At 32.0% G+C, this 17,479-nt stretch overlaps 3 protein-coding genes and 1 long non-coding RNA gene across 5 annotated transcripts; 3 read left to right on the top strand and 1 right to left on the bottom strand.

Annotated features, from left to right (window-relative positions):
- Positions 1-520: 520 nt before the first annotated feature.
- Positions 521-4,136, top strand: LOC122636986. Its single transcript, XR_006329106.1, has 2 exons — positions 521-2,681; positions 4,015-4,136. It is a non-coding gene; the product is annotated as an uncharacterized LOC122636986 (long non-coding RNA).
- An 853-nt stretch (positions 4,137-4,989) lies between these two features.
- On the bottom strand, positions 4,990-6,905 carry LOC122636983 (39S ribosomal protein L44, mitochondrial). The gene is made up of 5 exons (XM_043828744.1): positions 6,699-6,905; positions 6,248-6,614; positions 6,035-6,119; positions 5,638-5,941; positions 4,990-5,562 (listed from the first exon to the last, which is right to left on the bottom strand). The coding sequence occupies exons 1-5, from the start codon at positions 6,760-6,762 to the stop codon at positions 5,441-5,443; spliced, it is 942 nt and encodes a 313-aa protein (XP_043684679.1). The 5' UTR covers positions 6,763-6,905; the 3' UTR covers positions 4,990-5,440.
- A 105-nt stretch (positions 6,906-7,010) lies between these two features.
- Positions 7,011-8,166, top strand: LOC122636984 (60S acidic ribosomal protein P2). The gene is made up of 4 exons (XM_043828745.1): positions 7,011-7,162; positions 7,643-7,815; positions 7,902-8,000; positions 8,088-8,166. Exons 2-4 carry the CDS (start codon positions 7,644-7,646, stop codon positions 8,156-8,158), a joined length of 342 nt encoding a protein of 113 aa, XP_043684680.1. The 5' UTR covers positions 7,011-7,162; position 7,643; the 3' UTR covers positions 8,159-8,166.
- A 631-nt stretch (positions 8,167-8,797) lies between these two features.
- On the top strand, positions 8,798-17,143 carry LOC122637028 (clathrin heavy chain). Of its 2 annotated transcripts, none has more exons than XM_043828833.1 (15): positions 8,798-9,384; positions 10,331-10,538; positions 10,677-11,635; positions 11,758-12,192; positions 12,315-12,768; positions 12,860-13,179; positions 13,263-13,528; positions 13,721-13,955; positions 14,034-14,416; positions 14,488-14,785; positions 14,919-15,359; positions 15,444-16,006; positions 16,208-16,436; positions 16,517-16,592; positions 16,710-17,143. In XM_043828833.1, the coding sequence occupies exons 1-15, from the start codon at positions 9,343-9,345 to the stop codon at positions 16,841-16,843; spliced, it is 5,043 nt and encodes a 1,680-aa protein (XP_043684768.1). In that variant the 5' UTR covers positions 8,798-9,342; the 3' UTR covers positions 16,844-17,143. The 2 variants fall into 2 exon arrangements, with proteins under 2 accessions (XP_043684768.1, XP_043684769.1); XM_043828834.1 differs by having other exon boundaries at positions 8,799-9,384; positions 16,208-16,430.
- The last annotated feature ends 336 nt before the right edge of the window (positions 17,144-17,479 follow it).

Below are 17,479 nucleotides of genomic sequence, written 5' to 3'. Positions count from 1 at the left end.
ACTGAGATAGGAAGGGGAGTGCGGAGGAGGAGGAGGAGGTGGAGGAGGAGGTGGAGGTGGTGAAGGAGGAGGGGAGGCCGAACGCAAGACGGTACGAAGATCCAAAGATCCGCCAAATTTCAACTTCGCCATTGGAATCCTCTCTCTCTCTCTCTCTCTCTCTCTCAATCTCTCTCTCTCTCTCTAACTCTATCTTTCTCACTCTTTCTCACTATTTCTTACTCGCTCGTTCGCTCGCTCGCTCACTCACTCACTCACTCACTCTTTCTTTCTCTATCTCCATCTTTCGACATTTCTGCAAAACAATCGACTTATACATTTATACATATATACGATAAACTCGTGAGATAAAATGGCCGCTCTCTCAGGATGTTCTCTCTCTCTCGCTCTCTCTCTCTCTTTCTCTTTCGTCGCCTTTTTTTATATATTTTACATTTGAGTATTGCTTCTCCTTCTTTTCTTTTTCTTTTCTTTTATTTCTGTTTTTTTTTTGTTATGTCGTAGTCAATTCTTTTTTTCCTTTTCTTTTTTTTTTCTTCATATTCCACAAGTTCGTACGTTAAAGAAGGAATGACTCGACTTTTTTAACGTACTACGTTCTTCAATATTTTTCATTTTTATATTTGCCTACGCGGGTCGGTCACACCAAGTCTCGAGCTAAAGACGAGAGTTCGTTTCTTTGAATATGCCGCATGACACATTAGACATGATATGTACATGTATATATCCACGGCGTTATTCGAATTCAGATATTTATTATCATAGGATAGAGAGAGGGTGAGAAGGAGAGTTGAACGAGAAAGTTTAGAAATATAGTGAGGGATGATAAAGAGAGAAGAAATTATTACTGAGAACGTATGTGTGAGCATATATATGTGTGTATGTGTGTGTATGTATGTGTATACATATATGTATAATCATGTATCTTAGAATTAATACTCGGATTCGATAAGATAGCTGACTAGCTAGTTAGCGTGAAATCGCTGCGTGAAAATGAATGATAAATATTCCCCTCCTCCCCTATAAGGAAACGCGAAATAAGAAAGAAAGAGAAAGAGAGAGAAGAATAATGAATTTCATAAACACCGTGAATATATGTGTATACTACACGTTGGTAATGATTATAAATGGCGTCGACGAATTAAAGTTGGATATAACATAACGAAAAAAGAACACTCTCGGCTCTCTCGGATGTATTCTTCGTGTCCGGTATTTATACTTTTGTTAGATTGATAACTAATTAATTAGAATGAAAAGCGTTAAGAAAGTTAAAAAGAAAAAAAAAAAAGAGTATTACGAAGCGAAACGAAACGGTATAAACTACGTTTATATATTATACTTTCTTATCTGACTCTTATCTTTCGATCTTTTTCCTAAGTTTGCAACAACAAACACATATAATACCGACATAACCTCAACTTATCCCCTTGTACACATATATGTATATACTGTGTCTGGAGAAAAAAAAAATAATACTAGACTTTATTCGCGAATCTCAAGTACAAAAAAACACGAGACAGAACGTTTAAAGCTTATCAACAGATGCAAAGAAATCGTCTAAACACGATAATCCAAAGAAAGAAAAGGAAAGAAAAACGCAAAATCATACGATAAAGGAGGAGGTGGAGGAGGAGAAGGAGAAGGAGGAGGAGGGGGAGCCCTCTGATCTAAATTAGCCGGATTGCCCTTGAGAGACCGTGATCTATAACTCGCATATGCATCCTACAAAACGAGGTGCTTGCAAAACGCGAGTTGCGTACATATTTCACGTTGAAATGAAGAGAAGAAAAAAAAAAGAAAAAAAAAAAAGAAAAGATAATTATCGACGGATCTATAATCTACGATTAAATATATTCGAAGAAAAGTATTAACAAAGTCCACAAATGATAACAGTATGTATAAAACGAATACTAGAAAAAAAGATTGAGCGAGAGCGAGAGCGCGCTTCAGAGAAAGAGATAGAAAGAGAAAAAGAGCGCGAAATTTAAAAGTGTTAATCGTATGAACGCGTAACTCGTCCCCCCTGTACTAGTAGGACTTTAAATTCGTTTTGATGTGAAACAGACGGCACGTTGGCCACTATAAATGAGAAAAAGAGCGAACGTACGAGTGAGAAAAAGAAAGAGAGAGAAAAGAGGAAAGTAGAGTGAGAAATAAGCAAGAGAGAGAAAAGAGGAAAGTAGAGTGAGAAAAAAAAAGCAAAAAAGAGAGAGAGAGAGATAGAACGAGTCTCGCATACATAGAGAATATAACAAGGGCGTAGACTTCGAGGGACCCTACAAACAATCCATCGCGTAGAATGTTTCATGTTACGATGTTAACCGCGTTTTTCTTTCTTTCTCGTTTCTTTTTTTCTTTCTTTCATTTTTTTTTTTTTTTTACACGAATCCATGTGTCTATATTCTCTTTTTCTTCTCTCTCTCTCTCTCTCTCTCTTTCTTTCTCTACCGTTGTTTTCTTTTGTGTATTTTTCCGATTCTGACTTTCGTAGTGAAAATAATGGCGCTGGTCAGAAGCGAAACTATGGAAGAATTCGTAGTATATAAGAGGAACCACGAAACAATGGGCAGTGATTACTGAACGGCGAAAGGGTGTGGCAGCACCATTGAGTCGTTACACGCAGGAATAGAGCGAGTAGGGGGATAATATGCGCGTATATGCGCACGCTTTAGCCTCAATGTGTGAGTAATTTCTGCACACATATGTGTACATATATATATCCGACTACACGTACGTACATACATACAACATACATACATACATACACACACACATATATATATATGTATGTACGTACGTACGTACGTATGACCGACGAACGAACGAACGAACGAACGAGCGATGAACGAACGAACGAACGAACGAGCGAACGGACGGACGAACGACGAATGTGGGAGTGAACGGCAAAGAAAGTGTTAGGGTGGGGGAAACATAGAGGGAGGGAGGAGGGATATCCGATGGTAGTGGTGGTAAGTTATATAGAGGTAGAGCGTGGACGGGGACAAGGATGAACCATCTTAAAGGGGATAGAATGGATCATAAATAATCAATATTATACTTGTGCGACCGATATAGAAAAAAAAAAAAAAAAACAAAAAATGTAAATGATATATATATATATATATATGTATACGTATTATGTGTATTACTTTAGATGTATTTTCTAATTATATTTTCTAATGTTTTGTCGAGATCATTATTTCTCTTTAATTTCTATCTTTCTCTCTTTCTCTCTCTCTCTCTCTGTCTCTCTCGTTACATATCTATTCCTTATTGCAACTTCAGTAGTCACGTTTCAGTGTTTTATTCTTCGCGAGAGAGAAAGTGATACGATCTTTGTGGTATTTTCGTTGGAATTATTTTTCTCACATCTCTTTTTTTTCTTCTTCTTCTCTTTTTCCTTCTTTTCTTTTCTTTGATATTTACGTTAGAAAATAAGTTTCAAGAGAAAATTGTATCAAATGAAAGTAAAGATTTATAGACTTACATATACATGTTCTCTTATACACGCAGGGTGGTGGCCAAAAATGTTTCTACGTGATCTTACGAATCAATTATTCTTCTTCGAGACTTTTTATAGATTCTTTTTTTTCAAATTGTAAACTACAAACCTAGTAACTTTCGAAGCCATATATAATATTAATGATATATATATATATATATATATATATATATATCAATGGTTTAAAAAAATGATTAATTTATTGGAAAGAATAGAAAAAGAAATTACAGAAAAAAAATAAATAGACTATTTTTCATAGTAATATTTATGCAATAATATATATATATATATAAATATTGATTTGTAAGTAAATTTATACTCATTAAACGTCGTTCGTATGCATTCGTCGTTTATTCAACTATAAGAAACGTGTATGTATATATGTGTGATGTACGTGTGTACTTATAGCAATATATAGGATTATGCGTATGCATCTATAAGTAGATATATATATATATATATATATTATATATATATACATATATATATGTATGTATTATTCCGTTGCATAGCACGAAAGAAAAGACACGAGGAACGGAATGTTTTCACGTTCGGAAAGACGAATGGAATTCATCCATCTGAATACTTCAGAGAAGACTATACTGATTTTTAAATACATTTCATGATCCTTTTCCATTTCTTTTTTTCTCTCTTTCTTTTTCTATTTATTATAGAATACACGTCACCAAAATAATATACAATTGTGTAGATACGTTGTATGTATACCGTATGAAACTTTTATTATATATATATAATATATATATATGTACATACAAACACATACATATATGTATATATATATACAGGTATAAGAATAGAACGATCAAAATATACATTGCGCCAATTGGAATAATGGACATATTCCTGTAGTAATATTTATCAATAACTTCGTTTATTACTCATCGATATTATTAATAGTAATTATTACAAGACAAATTTTGTTATAATGGTTATTTATAAAAAAAAAAAAAAAAAAAAAAAAGAAAGAAATTTAAAAGAACATTTTTTTTTTTGAAAATCGTTTTGTATAACTAACCATCGCCATTTTGTTTTCTTGCAATTCGTCAGTTGATTTCAACGCGTGAAAAAGAAAGAATCACGTTTTATATCATTGGTAAATCATGAATATATGTATACGTATAAGAATATGTACATTTGTGTGTGTGTATGTGCCATGTATATATGTATATGCGCCCATCCCACTAATCACACAAGAGTATGTTTGTTATGTTATATATGTATGTATACATATATGCTAGCCATTATTCACGCTACGTCACGCTATTGCCCTCGTCGATTTTCATGATTAAATTGTAAGATTTTTTAATATGTATTTAGATGATTTTATTTCACGCACCAATTTTAATTTTCTTTTGAAAATGAATTTAATAAATAAATCATTTTGTAGTATTATATTCTTTTTTGTTTACTTTTATGATAATTCGTACATATTTGGATACTCAATCCTCTTTCTCTCTTTCTTCAACTTTTGATGTAATCGTCAACGACGTAAACGAAGACTTTAATTTTTTTCTAGCTTGATCTTGTCATTATCGATAAAAACTTCGTCAAAGTTTTCCAACCGAGCAACGTTCATTAGTCAGCAGAACAATGAGTTAATTGCACATTCCTCTTCTTGTGATATATCATAGTTTATACGTAACTTAGATTTACTATCGTCTGTTTAAAAGTTGTGATAGTTGATCTTTACGGTAGATGGCGTCGCGATTAAATCCTCAATTCTTATTGGCTCTAACCAATCAAGAACGAGCCAATCAGCGTGCACAGTTAATAACTTCTAAACTTGTATTACAATTTAGTGTAAATAATTATATGCATTTTTATATATCTCTTTTTTTATTATTTATTTATTTATTTATATATTTTTTCACTTATTTCATATTACTATTTTAAAAATTTCTATCATACCATCTATTGCTAATCCATTTCAATAACTTTGTCAAATTTTAAAGGACGACTAGAATCTAACAATCCATATATTTTGCATAAGGCGTTAATTGCAGCCACTTCTTTTGCTTCATGAATATTTGCACCGCATCCTTAACATATGAGCGAATGGTTAAAAAAAATATTTTAAATAATAGCTATGATTATCTTAAAATGTATATACTTACCAATACCTAAACATTGTTTATCCGAATAAACTGCAATATGATACGAGGATAAAAGAGTATTTACTCCGCTTTCTGCAATGATTCTTGGTTCTGCAGGTCCTCTGCCTTCTTTTGAAAGAATATCATTTAATTCTTGTAGAGGGTTGCTTGGGCACCATATATTAGGCAGTTCTTTTTCTGCTAATATCGTTATCAAAAAATCACGAACAAATATTGCAGCATGATTAGCATTAACACTTTGCACAAGAGCTGCTACAAGCGCAATAAACGTATCAGCTAATGTTTTGTTTGATACAGGATGTTCCTAAAAATTATATCTCATTATTAGTATAAAACCATAAAATAATTAGAATATATGATATTCTAATACAAAGTTGACAATTTTACAAATACATACTGCAGTTAATATTAAATCTGTCGTTCCAATATGTAAAGATGAATTAGCCAATGATTCTTCGCTTAAGAGATAATTGTGAATACCCCTATTTAAAAAAAATTTTAATTAATATTTTTCTGATCAAATATAATCATTATAATGATATTAATGCTATAATAAAAAAAAAAAAAAAAAAAAAAAATTACGAAAATATCTAGAAATTATTAAACGTACATAATACCATCGTCCGGTAAATTTGGTAAACTTTCAAACAAATATTTCTGTACAACTTTAGAAATAAATTTTCTTCCATCTTGTATAAGATTTCTATTATCTGTTACATCAAGTTTAGGATCTGATATTCCTTGCTGTCTCTGAATTTCTTCTTCTTTAATAATGTAAGATCTATGAACCAATGCTTGTTCCAGTAATGCTGGATCAAATTTTTCACTAAGTCTTTCGTTAAATGCATAAAGTTCTGCATTTCTGTTCCATTCCAGAAAATTACTACGAATATATTCTACCTGCGGCCCTAATTCTCTTTTCCTTTTTGTAATTACCATTTGTGTTGGTGCAACCCATCGTTTTATAAATCTTATAGCTAAAATAATCAGATTTTAATGAATATAAATAAAAATTATAAAATACATTATAATATACCGTGTCAAAGTAATTATTTACTAACTTTCTAATTGAGCAGGTTTATACCCTCTATTTAGGACAAATGCCAATGAACGCAAAGCGTTCATTTTTATTATAATATTAAATTAATGTATCAAATTCTTTGTAATTAATTGTACAACTGTTTTTGTAACTTTGTAACTAAACATGTGTATATTATTGTTATATTTTAATTACAGATAATTGAACTGGTTGTTCATTGGCTACCTGCATTTCTACATAGAGGGCAGCATTAACAATTTTTGGAAACTCACTTGAATCTGATTGGCTAGTATTCGTTACTTTCTTTGCAGCGATTGGTCGAATACATTAAATATTTCATTAAACCGGAAATAGAGATATAGAGAATTGTAGCATGTATAAAAATTTACTTCCTATTTCACTTGCCTTGTGAAGGTTTGTCTGATCACGATTTGTACATCACGTCCATTTGAGCGTGATCCACGTTTCGTGTCGTAAGACTTAAAGGTAAGATTGAAGTCCGTATTGATTTAAAATAATATTGTTTTCAATATCTAATTCATGAATGAAATAATATAAATACCAAATAATTTTCAAGGATTAACGTAATTAGTTGTAGATGTTGTTTGATACTTTTTTGAGTATTGTGTTGCACATGTGTAACCTTGAGTATTAAAAAAAAAAAAATAATTACAATATTGTTTAATGGTAATTATAATATCTTGCCAATGATTTATATTCTTATTAATTAAACGTATCATTTTTAAATGTAGTAAATCATTGAGAAAAAAAAAAACATTTATATGTGAAAATAGTTCTAATAGTTAACTTGTGGTAATTATATATAAAAATTATGATGATTTAAATAATCACCATCTTTCGACTGAGTATTGTGATGGTAACTTCTGTATCTGAAGATTAAATTTATTTATTTCAATATTTCTATTTGACATTGGATATGTATTGATAAAAAAATTTCTGTTTTAGAATGCGTTACGTGGCCGCTTATCTTTTGGCAGTTTTGGGAGGGAAGACATCTCCCAGCCAAAATGATATTGAAAAAATTCTTTCTTCAGTCGGTATTGAAGCTGATGGAGAAAAATTGAAAAAAGTAATTACAGAACTAAATGGAAAATCCGTTGATGATGTTATAGCGCAAGGTAAGCTGGAATATTACAATTGACTCGAATCACCTGATAAATATAAAACGATAAATATGAATTTATATATCACAAATTATTTTTAGGTCGTGAAAAACTATCTGCTCTACCAGTTGGAGGTGCTGCACCAGCGGCTGCCGCTGCTGCTCCGGGAGCAGCTGCTGCACCAGCTGAGGAAAAGAAAGGTATGATAAAAAAGTTACAATTAATATATAACATTCAAAATAATCGTGTTAATGTTCCTACTAATGCTTACATTTGCATTATAACAGAAGAGAAGAAGCCAGCTAAAGAAGAATCTGAATCTGAAGACGATGACATGGGCTTCGGTCTGTTTGATTAAAGAGGAAAGAAAAAAAAAAAAAAAAACAGATTCTCTTCAGCAGCAGACTAATGAAATTGTACAAAATATAATTTGTATCGTGACTCTAGATCTACTGCTGTAGAATAAAAGCTGTTTTTAATTTGCTAAATCCAATTATTTTTATATCCCAATCCAGATTGATTTAGATTTGTTCTTGTTCCTAATTTTATCATATCAAATATGTATCGTTATAAAATATTTGGAAAAAAAAAAAAAAAGTAGAGTCGAGAAAAGAAAGTAATGAACGATAACCTCAATTAATATAAAACTTCAAATTTATCATAGAAATGATTCAACGAGGTACAATTAAAGATTAAATTATATACAGCCAGACCTACTTTTCATTTCTTATTTATTTTGTTAATAATAAGAAAAATAATAACGAATTTTCTAAAAGAAATATTAATGTTTGATAAGAGAGCAGCACATGCATCATCGTACTATCTCTCTTGCGCGTAACGAGCAACGAAGATGGTGGCACAAAGAGTGAAAGAGAGAGAGCGATAGTGCGAGAAAGAGAAGTGAAGAGTAGAGGGAGTGAGAAAGAGGAATAAAGTGGAGAGGGAGAGAGAAAGAGAGTGAGGGTAACGGTCTGAAGAAAGGAAGGGGTGGCGTTCGAAGCACGGAACAGAATCCGATAGCTTGTATTCTTGCGCTAGTACGCTAGACGATTGAACATTTAAATTCGGTAACAATCCTACTGTAAGGTATTATCTTCTGTATTGAAAAAAGATATCTCGCGAATATATAGATATTTTTTTTCATAGAATATATTATCCATCGTTTAAATCGTAATAACGTGAGGAAGTAAAACTTCCGCTTTTGGGGAACTATTTCTGGTTAGGGGGGCGGCCTTTAGCGGCCATGATGGGTGTCAGCGGCGAGTAGTGACGGCATTCGCTTTGCGTCAGTTGGTTTTGTGCGCTCTGATGGTTAATCAAAGGTTTTTCGAGAATAAAAAGCGCACGATAAGCCGGGAACGATTGTAAATAGACAAAAAAACGATTGATCGGCCGCTGGATAATTCCAACGTAGTATTCGCGGCGATATTAATAAAAAAAGAAAAAGAAAAAGCAAAGGAAGGAAGAAAGAAAGAAAGAAAGAAAGAAAGACAGAAAGAAATATTAACTTCCGAGGTAATTCGTTGAAAAGTAATCGTAAAAATGACGCAGCTACTACCCATAAGGTTTCAGGAACATCTTCAGGTAAGTGACCCGTTTCTTCTCTCTCTCTCTCTCTTTCTCTCTCTCTCTCTCTCTCTCTCTCTCTCTCTCTCTCTCTCTCTCACTCTCTTCTCTCTTTCTTTCTCTCTCTTTTTCTCTCTTTTATTTTTTCTTTCAATTCTCATTTCACAACGTATGGTTCTTTATATTATCAGATAATACGTTAACGCGATCCATTGGTTTATCCTTGCCATTTTATTTGTACCTTTTTCTATTCTCATTTCGACGAGAGAAGGACAGATAAATTTATTAGCGACTTATATCGAATGCATTTTAACGATTAGAACGGAAGTTTCGAAAAGAGCATTCGAAATGACGTTACTTTGACAGGTATATCGTGGTACTCTTTGATCTTTCTGTTATATCATATAGATCGTATCGTCGTTCGACGACGCAAAATAACGTATTTCTAACGTCGACGAAATCGATGATGGTTTTATTTTATTATTGAGCCAAGTTATCTCGACACGAATCGAAGTTCGAAAGAATAGATCGATTATTGCTAATAGTACGCGATGAAAGAGAGACAAGGGCCACGTCTACTCGACACGTACGCCCCTTCCTTCCGTTGCCGTTGAAAATTTACGTTTTCCTTCTTTTTTCAAACTTTGTTTAATTTGAAATTTTAAACACTAATTTCAAATTAAATTATTATTCCACTTATCTCCTTTCTTTTTCTTTTTTTTTATATCTTTGAAAATGTGGGTCATCTTTGGTTTAGATACAAGATATTATAATTTTAACAGTTTTAATTGAAATTTAATTTAATACCGAAGGATGTTTTAGAATATTTATTTCTTTGTATTACGATCGTTAACTGATTCTTCTTTTATTAATTAACGCTTTGAATTACGTCGTAGAAATTTTATGTCGGAACAGTTATATACCAGATAACGATTATGGTTATTATAAAATATTATTTTTATAGCTCACCGCTGTTGGAATTAATGCGAGCAATGCCAGCTTCAACACGCTCACTATGGAATCGGATAAATTTATTTGTGTTAGAGAAAAAGTGGGTGATACTTCCCAGGTAGTTATTATTGATATGAACGATTCTACCAATCCTACTAGAAGACCTATCTCAGCTGATTCTGTTATCATGAATCCTGCGAGCAAAGTTATTGCACTCAAAGGTAAAACTCTAAGTTCTGTTTTCTTTTTATTTATATATATATAAAAGTTTACATCGAATTGATGATAAATACATAATTTATACGTGGATATTCCATATATTCTGTCGTTAACAAATATTCATATTTTATTTCAATTAGCTGTAAAAACATTTCAAATATTCAATATTGAAATGAAATCAAAGATGAAAGCCCATACTATGACAGAAGATGTAGTGTTTTGGAAATGGATATCTATAAATACTTTAGCACTAGTAACCGAAAGTGCAGTTTATCATTGGTCTATGGAAGGGGATTCCACCCCTACCAAGATGTTTGATCGCCATTCATCCTTAAATGGATGTCAAATAATCAACTACAGAACAGATCCAAAACAGACGTGGTTATTATTAATTGGTATTTCTGCCCAGCATAACAGAGTAGTGGGTGCGATGCAACTTTACTCTGTAGATAGAAAATGTTCTCAACCGATCGAAGGACATGCGGCTGCTTTTGCACAGTTTAAAATGGAAGGAAATCCAGAACCTAGTAACTTATTTTGTTTTGCCGTTAGAACGGTTCAAGGTGCAAAACTACACATTATAGAAGTAGGGCAACCTCCCTCTGGAAATCAACCGTTTCCCAAAAAGGCTGTAGATGTATTTTTTCCACCAGAAGCAGGAAATGATTTTCCTGTTGCCATGCAAGTTAGCTCTAAATATGATGTCATATATTTAATCACAAAATATGGCTATATACATATGTATGATATTGAATCAGCGATCTGTATATTTATGAACCGAATTTCGGGAGAAACAATTTTTGTTACTGCACCTCATGAAGCTTCTGGTGGTATAATTGGTGTAAATCGGAAAGGTCAAGTTTTATCTGTATCTGTGGACGAAGAGAATATCATTCCATATATCAACGGAGTTTTACAAAATCCTGAATTGGCTTTGAGGATGGCAGTAAGGAACAATTTGTCTGGAGCCGAAGACTTATTTGTACGAAAATTTAATATGCTCTTTCAAAATGGGCAATATGCAGAAGCTGCAAAAGTTGCTGCAAATGCTCCAAAGGGAATTCTAAGAACTCCAGCCACGATTCAACGATTCCAGCAGGTGAATATAGATAGAAATCTTTTTATCTATTTACTGTTTAATTTTCTTCAAGTTAAGGAACATCGAAAAAATGTAGTTTTGTCGATTATTTTTCTTGAACGAGACAAAAATTCTTTTTATAGGTTCCTGCTACACAAGGTCAAACTTCACCACTGCTTCAATATTTTGGAATTCTGCTTGATCAAGGACAATTGAACAAATATGAATCATTAGAATTATGCAGACCTGTATTGGTACAAGGTCGTAAACAACTTCTTGAAAAATGGTTGAAAGAAGATAAACTGGAATGTAGCGAAGAATTGGGAGATTTAGTAAAACAAGCTGATCCTACTCTTGCTTTAAGTGTTTACTTAAGGGCTAATGTACCCAACAAAGTTATACAGTGCTTTGCTGAGACTGGTCAATTTCAGAAGATCGTTCTATACGCCAAAAAGGTTTCTTATACTCCAGATTATATATTTCTTTTAAGAAATCTTATGAGAATTAATCCTGATCAAGGTGTAGCATTTGCGCAAATGTTGGTTCAAGATGCAGAGCCCTTAGCTGATATTAATCAAGTAAGTTTTGTAATTATATTATTTTGAAAACTATTATTACCGTTTACAATGGAATTTTATTAATATTTAATTAACATTTTATTGATTATTTATTTATTTGTCTTATTTGAAAATTGTTGTAGATTGTAGATATATTTATGGAGCAAAATATGGTTCAGCAATGTACAGCATTTTTATTAGATGCACTTAAAAATAATCGACCAAGCGAAGGAGCTTTACAAACACGCCTCCTGGAAATGAATCTAATGTCTGCTCCACAAGTAGCCGATGCAATTTTAGGCAATCAAATGTTTACTCACTATGATAGAGCGCATGTTGCACAATTATGTGAAAAAGCTGGTCTATTACAACGTGCTTTGGAACATTACACGGATTTGTATGACATCAAGAGAGCAGTTGTTCATACACATTTATTATCACCCGATTGGCTTGTAGGATTTTTTGGTACATTGTCTGTAGAAGATTCTCTTGAATGCTTGAAAGCTATGTTAACGGCGAACATAAGACAAAATTTACAAATTTGTATTCAAATTGCAACGAAATATCACGAACAATTGACAACTAAAGCGCTAATAGGTATGTATACTTATATGAAACATTTAGACCTAGATTAATTTTTGTTCCTGAAATCAAAAAATTATTTAATCACATTGTTATATATTTACAGATTTGTTTGAGAGTTTCAAATCTTACGAAGGTTTGTTTTACTTCTTGGGATCAATTGTGAATTTCAGTCAAGATCAAGAAGTACATTTCAAATACATACAAGCAGCATGCAAGACAAATCAAATTAAAGAAGTTGAACGTATATGTAGGGAAAGTAATTGTTATAATGCTGAACGTGTTAAAAACTTTTTGAAAGAAGCTAAGTTACCAGATCAGTTACCTTTGATCATAGTGTGCGATCGATTTGACTTTGTGCATGACCTAGTCTTATATCTTTATCGAAACAATTTACAAAAATACATAGAAATATATGTTCAAAAAGTAAGTTATTGTTTCAGAATAAATCCGAATTTTTGTATTGTCGTATTGAACGATGACGTTTAATTTCAACCGTTTGATTTCAGGTAAATCCATCACGTTTACCTGTTGTAGTAGGTGGTTTGTTAGATGTTGATTGTTCAGAAGATATAATTAAAAATTTAATTCTTGTGGTACGAGGGCAATTTTCTACCGATGAACTCGTAGAGGAAGTTGAAAAACGAAATCGACTGAAATTATTATTGCCGTGGTTAGAATCTCGTGTTCATGAAGGATGTGTGGAACCTGCTACTCATAATGCACTGGCAAAGATTTATATTGATAGTAATAATAATCCAGAAAGATTTCTCAAGTAAGTTATATATAATAAAAGTGTGACAATTATTTAATAATATTGAGAAAGAATAATTTGTCTTTGTAAAAGGGGGAAAAAAAAAAAAAAAAAAAAAAAAAAAAAAAAAAAAAAAAAAAAAAAAAAAAAAAAAAAAAAAAAAAGAACAGATGAACGAAAGTACTCTATTTTTTTATTTGATTTATATTTTAGAGAAAATCAATTTTACGATAGCAGAGTAGTGGGTAAATATTGTGAAAAACGTGATCCACATTTAGCTTGTATCGCTTACGAACGTGGTCAGTGTGATAGAGAATTAATAAGCGTGTGTAACGAAAATAGTCTTTTCAAAAGCGAAGCCAGATATTTAGTAAGACGTAGAGATCCTGATCTTTGGGCTGAAGTTCTCTTAGAGGGTAATCCATACAAGAGACCATTGATCGATCAGGTTGGTAAAATTTCTATGTACTTTCATATACGTGTACAAAACATTTCTTTTTAACAATATTATTTTTTCTTTCTATAGATCGTTCAAACAGCATTATCAGAGACACAAGATCCTGAAGATATATCAGTCACCGTAAAAGCATTCATGACGGCCGATTTGCCAAACGAGTTAATAGAACTTCTCGAGAAGATAGTACTCGATAGCAGCGTATTCAGTGATCATCGTAATTTACAGAATCTCTTGATCTTGACAGCAATAAAGGCTGATCGCACACGCGTTATGGAATATATTAATCGTTTAGATAATTATGATGCGCCTGACATTGCCAATATTGCTATCAATAATGAACTTTACGAAGAAGCCTTTGCGATCTTCAAGAAATTTGATGTTAATACATCAGCTATACAAGTTCTTATTGAACAAGTAAACAATCTCGATAGAGCATATGAATTTGCAGAGAGGTAAATCAAAATGAATACAAAATGAATAGAAATTCAATTAAAAATGATTAATTTTCGTTTAATAATTACAGATGTAACGAACCAGCTGTTTGGTCGCAATTAGCTAGAGCACAATTACAACAGGGTTTAGTCAAAGAGGCTATTGATAGTTTCATTAAAGCTGATGATCCGTCAGCATACGTTGATGTGGTAGAAACTGCTCATCGTACTTCCCATTGGGAAGATTTGGTTCGCTATTTACAAATGGCACGTAAAAAAGCACGCGAATCGTTCATAGAAAGTGAATTGATTTATGCATACGCTCGTACCAACAGACTTGCCGATTTGGAAGAATTTATTTCTGGGCCTAATCATGCCGATATACAAAAGGTATCAATGATGATAGTACATTCAACCTTAAATATATAATAATAATATATTTCATTATGACATGATCTTTCATATGATCGTTTATTATGATTTAATTATTCAATTTAATTTTTTGTTCTTTTTTTTTTCATAGATTGGCGATCGATGTTTCGAAGATAAAATGTATGAAGCAGCAAAACTTTTGTATAACAATGTATCAAATTTTGCTCGATTAGCTATAACATTAGTTCATTTGAAAGAATTTCAAGGAGCTGTGGACAGTGCTCGCAAAGCTAACTCCACGCGTACTTGGAAAGAAGTTTGTTTTGCTTGCGTAGACAGTGGAGAGTTTAGACTAGCACAGATGTGCGGGTTACACATTGTTGTCCATGCTGATGAACTAGAAGATTTAATCAATTATTATCAAGACAGAGGACATTTTGAAGAATTGATTAATCTTTTGGAAGCTGCCTTAGGATTAGAAAGAGCTCATATGGGAATGTTTACAGAATTAGCCATATTGTATAGTAAATACAAACCTCAAAGAATGAGAGAACATCTTGAACTCTTTTGGTCACGTGTTAATATACCAAAGGTATGAAAAATGTACATATACAAAGAAACTGTATATATTGTTAAAGAACGACATAAGATAATAATATCTTCTCAATCGTTTCAGGTTCTACGTGCAGCCGAACAAGCACATTTATGGGCAGAACTTGTATTTTTATATGATAAATATGAAGAATATGATAATGCAGTGTTAGCAATGATGCAGCATCCTACCGAAGCTTGGCGCGAGGGACACTTCAAAGATGTAATTACTAAAGTGGCAAATGTTGAACTATATTATAAAGCTATACAATTTTATGTTGAGTATAAACCACTGCTGCTAAATGATATACTGCTTGTACTCGCACCACGAATGGATCACACAAGAGCAGTTGCATATTTCACAAGGACTGGACATTTGCAATTAGTGAAACCTTATTTGAGATCAGTTCAAGCACTTAATAATAAAGCAATTAATGAGGCTTTAAATGGCTTGCTCATAGACGAAGAGGATTATCAGGGCCTGAGAACATCGATAGATGCGTTTGATAATTTTGATAATATTGCGTTAGCACAACAATTGGAAAAGCATGAATTAATTGAGTTCAGAAGAATTGCTGCATATTTATACAAAGGAAATAATCGATGGAAACAATCCGTAGAGCTTTGTAAAAAAGATAGATTGTTCAGGTAAGTACAATGCGCATTAGTTCACAAAAAAAGAAAAGAAAAAGAAAAAAGAATCGAATTGTAAACTCACACCGCTGCGCTTTTTATTTGCTGCAACAAATTAAAGATAAATCTTTCTTTCTTTCTCAAGGACGTTTATATTTCTTCTACATAAATTTTTAATCATGTTTTTTTTTCTTCCCTTTCTTTTTGTATTAACAGGGATGCTATGGAGTATGCTGCAGAATCTCGAGATGCAGAAGTTGCTGAAGCACTATTAGAATGGTTTTTGGAAAGAGGTTCAAAAGACTGTTTCGCAGCGTGTTTGTTCCATTGTTACGATTTGCTTCATCCAGATGTTATCTTAGAACTAGCGTGGAGACATCGTATATTATCTTTTGCTATGCCATATCTTATTCAAGTAGCACGCGAATACATTACTAAGGTAAAGGTAAATTTATAAATTTTATTATAATATATTCATATTTATCAAATATCTAGCAATTTATCATTTAATAAAATCAATTATAGGTCGATAAGTTAGAAGAGGCAGAAAGTCGTCGAATTGAAGAAACTGATCATCAGGAACATAAACCTATGATCATGCGTAAGTATTAAGGAATATTTGTAAAAATTTATAGAAAATGTATTTTAAAGTACCCAGTGATGTGATATCATTATCAATAATATTTTAATAATCATTAATATTTCATCTGATTTTTAGCGGAACCTCAATTGATGCTAACTGCAGGACCTGGTATGATGGCACCTGGCTATGCACCTCAAAATGTATATGCTACACCTCCACAAAGTGTGTACGCACCTCCTGCAGCCGCTTATCAAGGGTATGGTATGTGAGATATACTATGCAATGTATCAAACAAAGCAGGTCAACAAAGTCTACTTTTCTATAAAATTTAGGTAAAACAAGATTATTTTATTAGATTGTAGTCATAATTAATTGCTGAAGAAAAAAAAAAAAAAAAAGAAAATATGAAAAAAAAAAGTGTTAGAAGAAAAATACTGTTGTATTGAAATCTCATTGTAACACAATGAAAATAATAAGCGCAAGCGCAAAATTATTTTCAAGCATTCTACTGTTTATATTAAATCTTGTAAACATTTCTTAAATTGTTAAATGTATTACTAACAACCGGATTAAACAGTTTCATTTTTAAATAAGAAGCACCCCATATTGCAAACTAAGTATTAATTAATATAAATATTTTAAAGAAAATACAATGACAAATATGTACGATATGGTATAAATATTTTCTAATATCATATTGTCAGTTCTATAGTTCATTATTAATTGTTTCATGTTATTAAATGCAACGTAGTAAGAAATAACGTAGCGTTGTATACTACTATGTTGAAAAAGGAGATAAAAAATTTGATTGATGTATTAATGTTTGTACAATTTAGTTTACACAAATTAATATTACATTTATATATGGCCGTCTCTATTATGTTGTATTATAAATTTATATTTAT

The sequence above is a fragment of the Vespula pensylvanica genome, chromosome 24, assembly GCF_014466175.1.
Source record: "Vespula pensylvanica isolate Volc-1 chromosome 24, ASM1446617v1, whole genome shotgun sequence".
Taxonomy (NCBI): domain Eukaryota; kingdom Metazoa; phylum Arthropoda; class Insecta; order Hymenoptera; family Vespidae; genus Vespula; species Vespula pensylvanica.
Note: the sequence above shows the minus strand (reverse complement) of the source record. Positions and strands in the feature narration are given on the sequence as shown.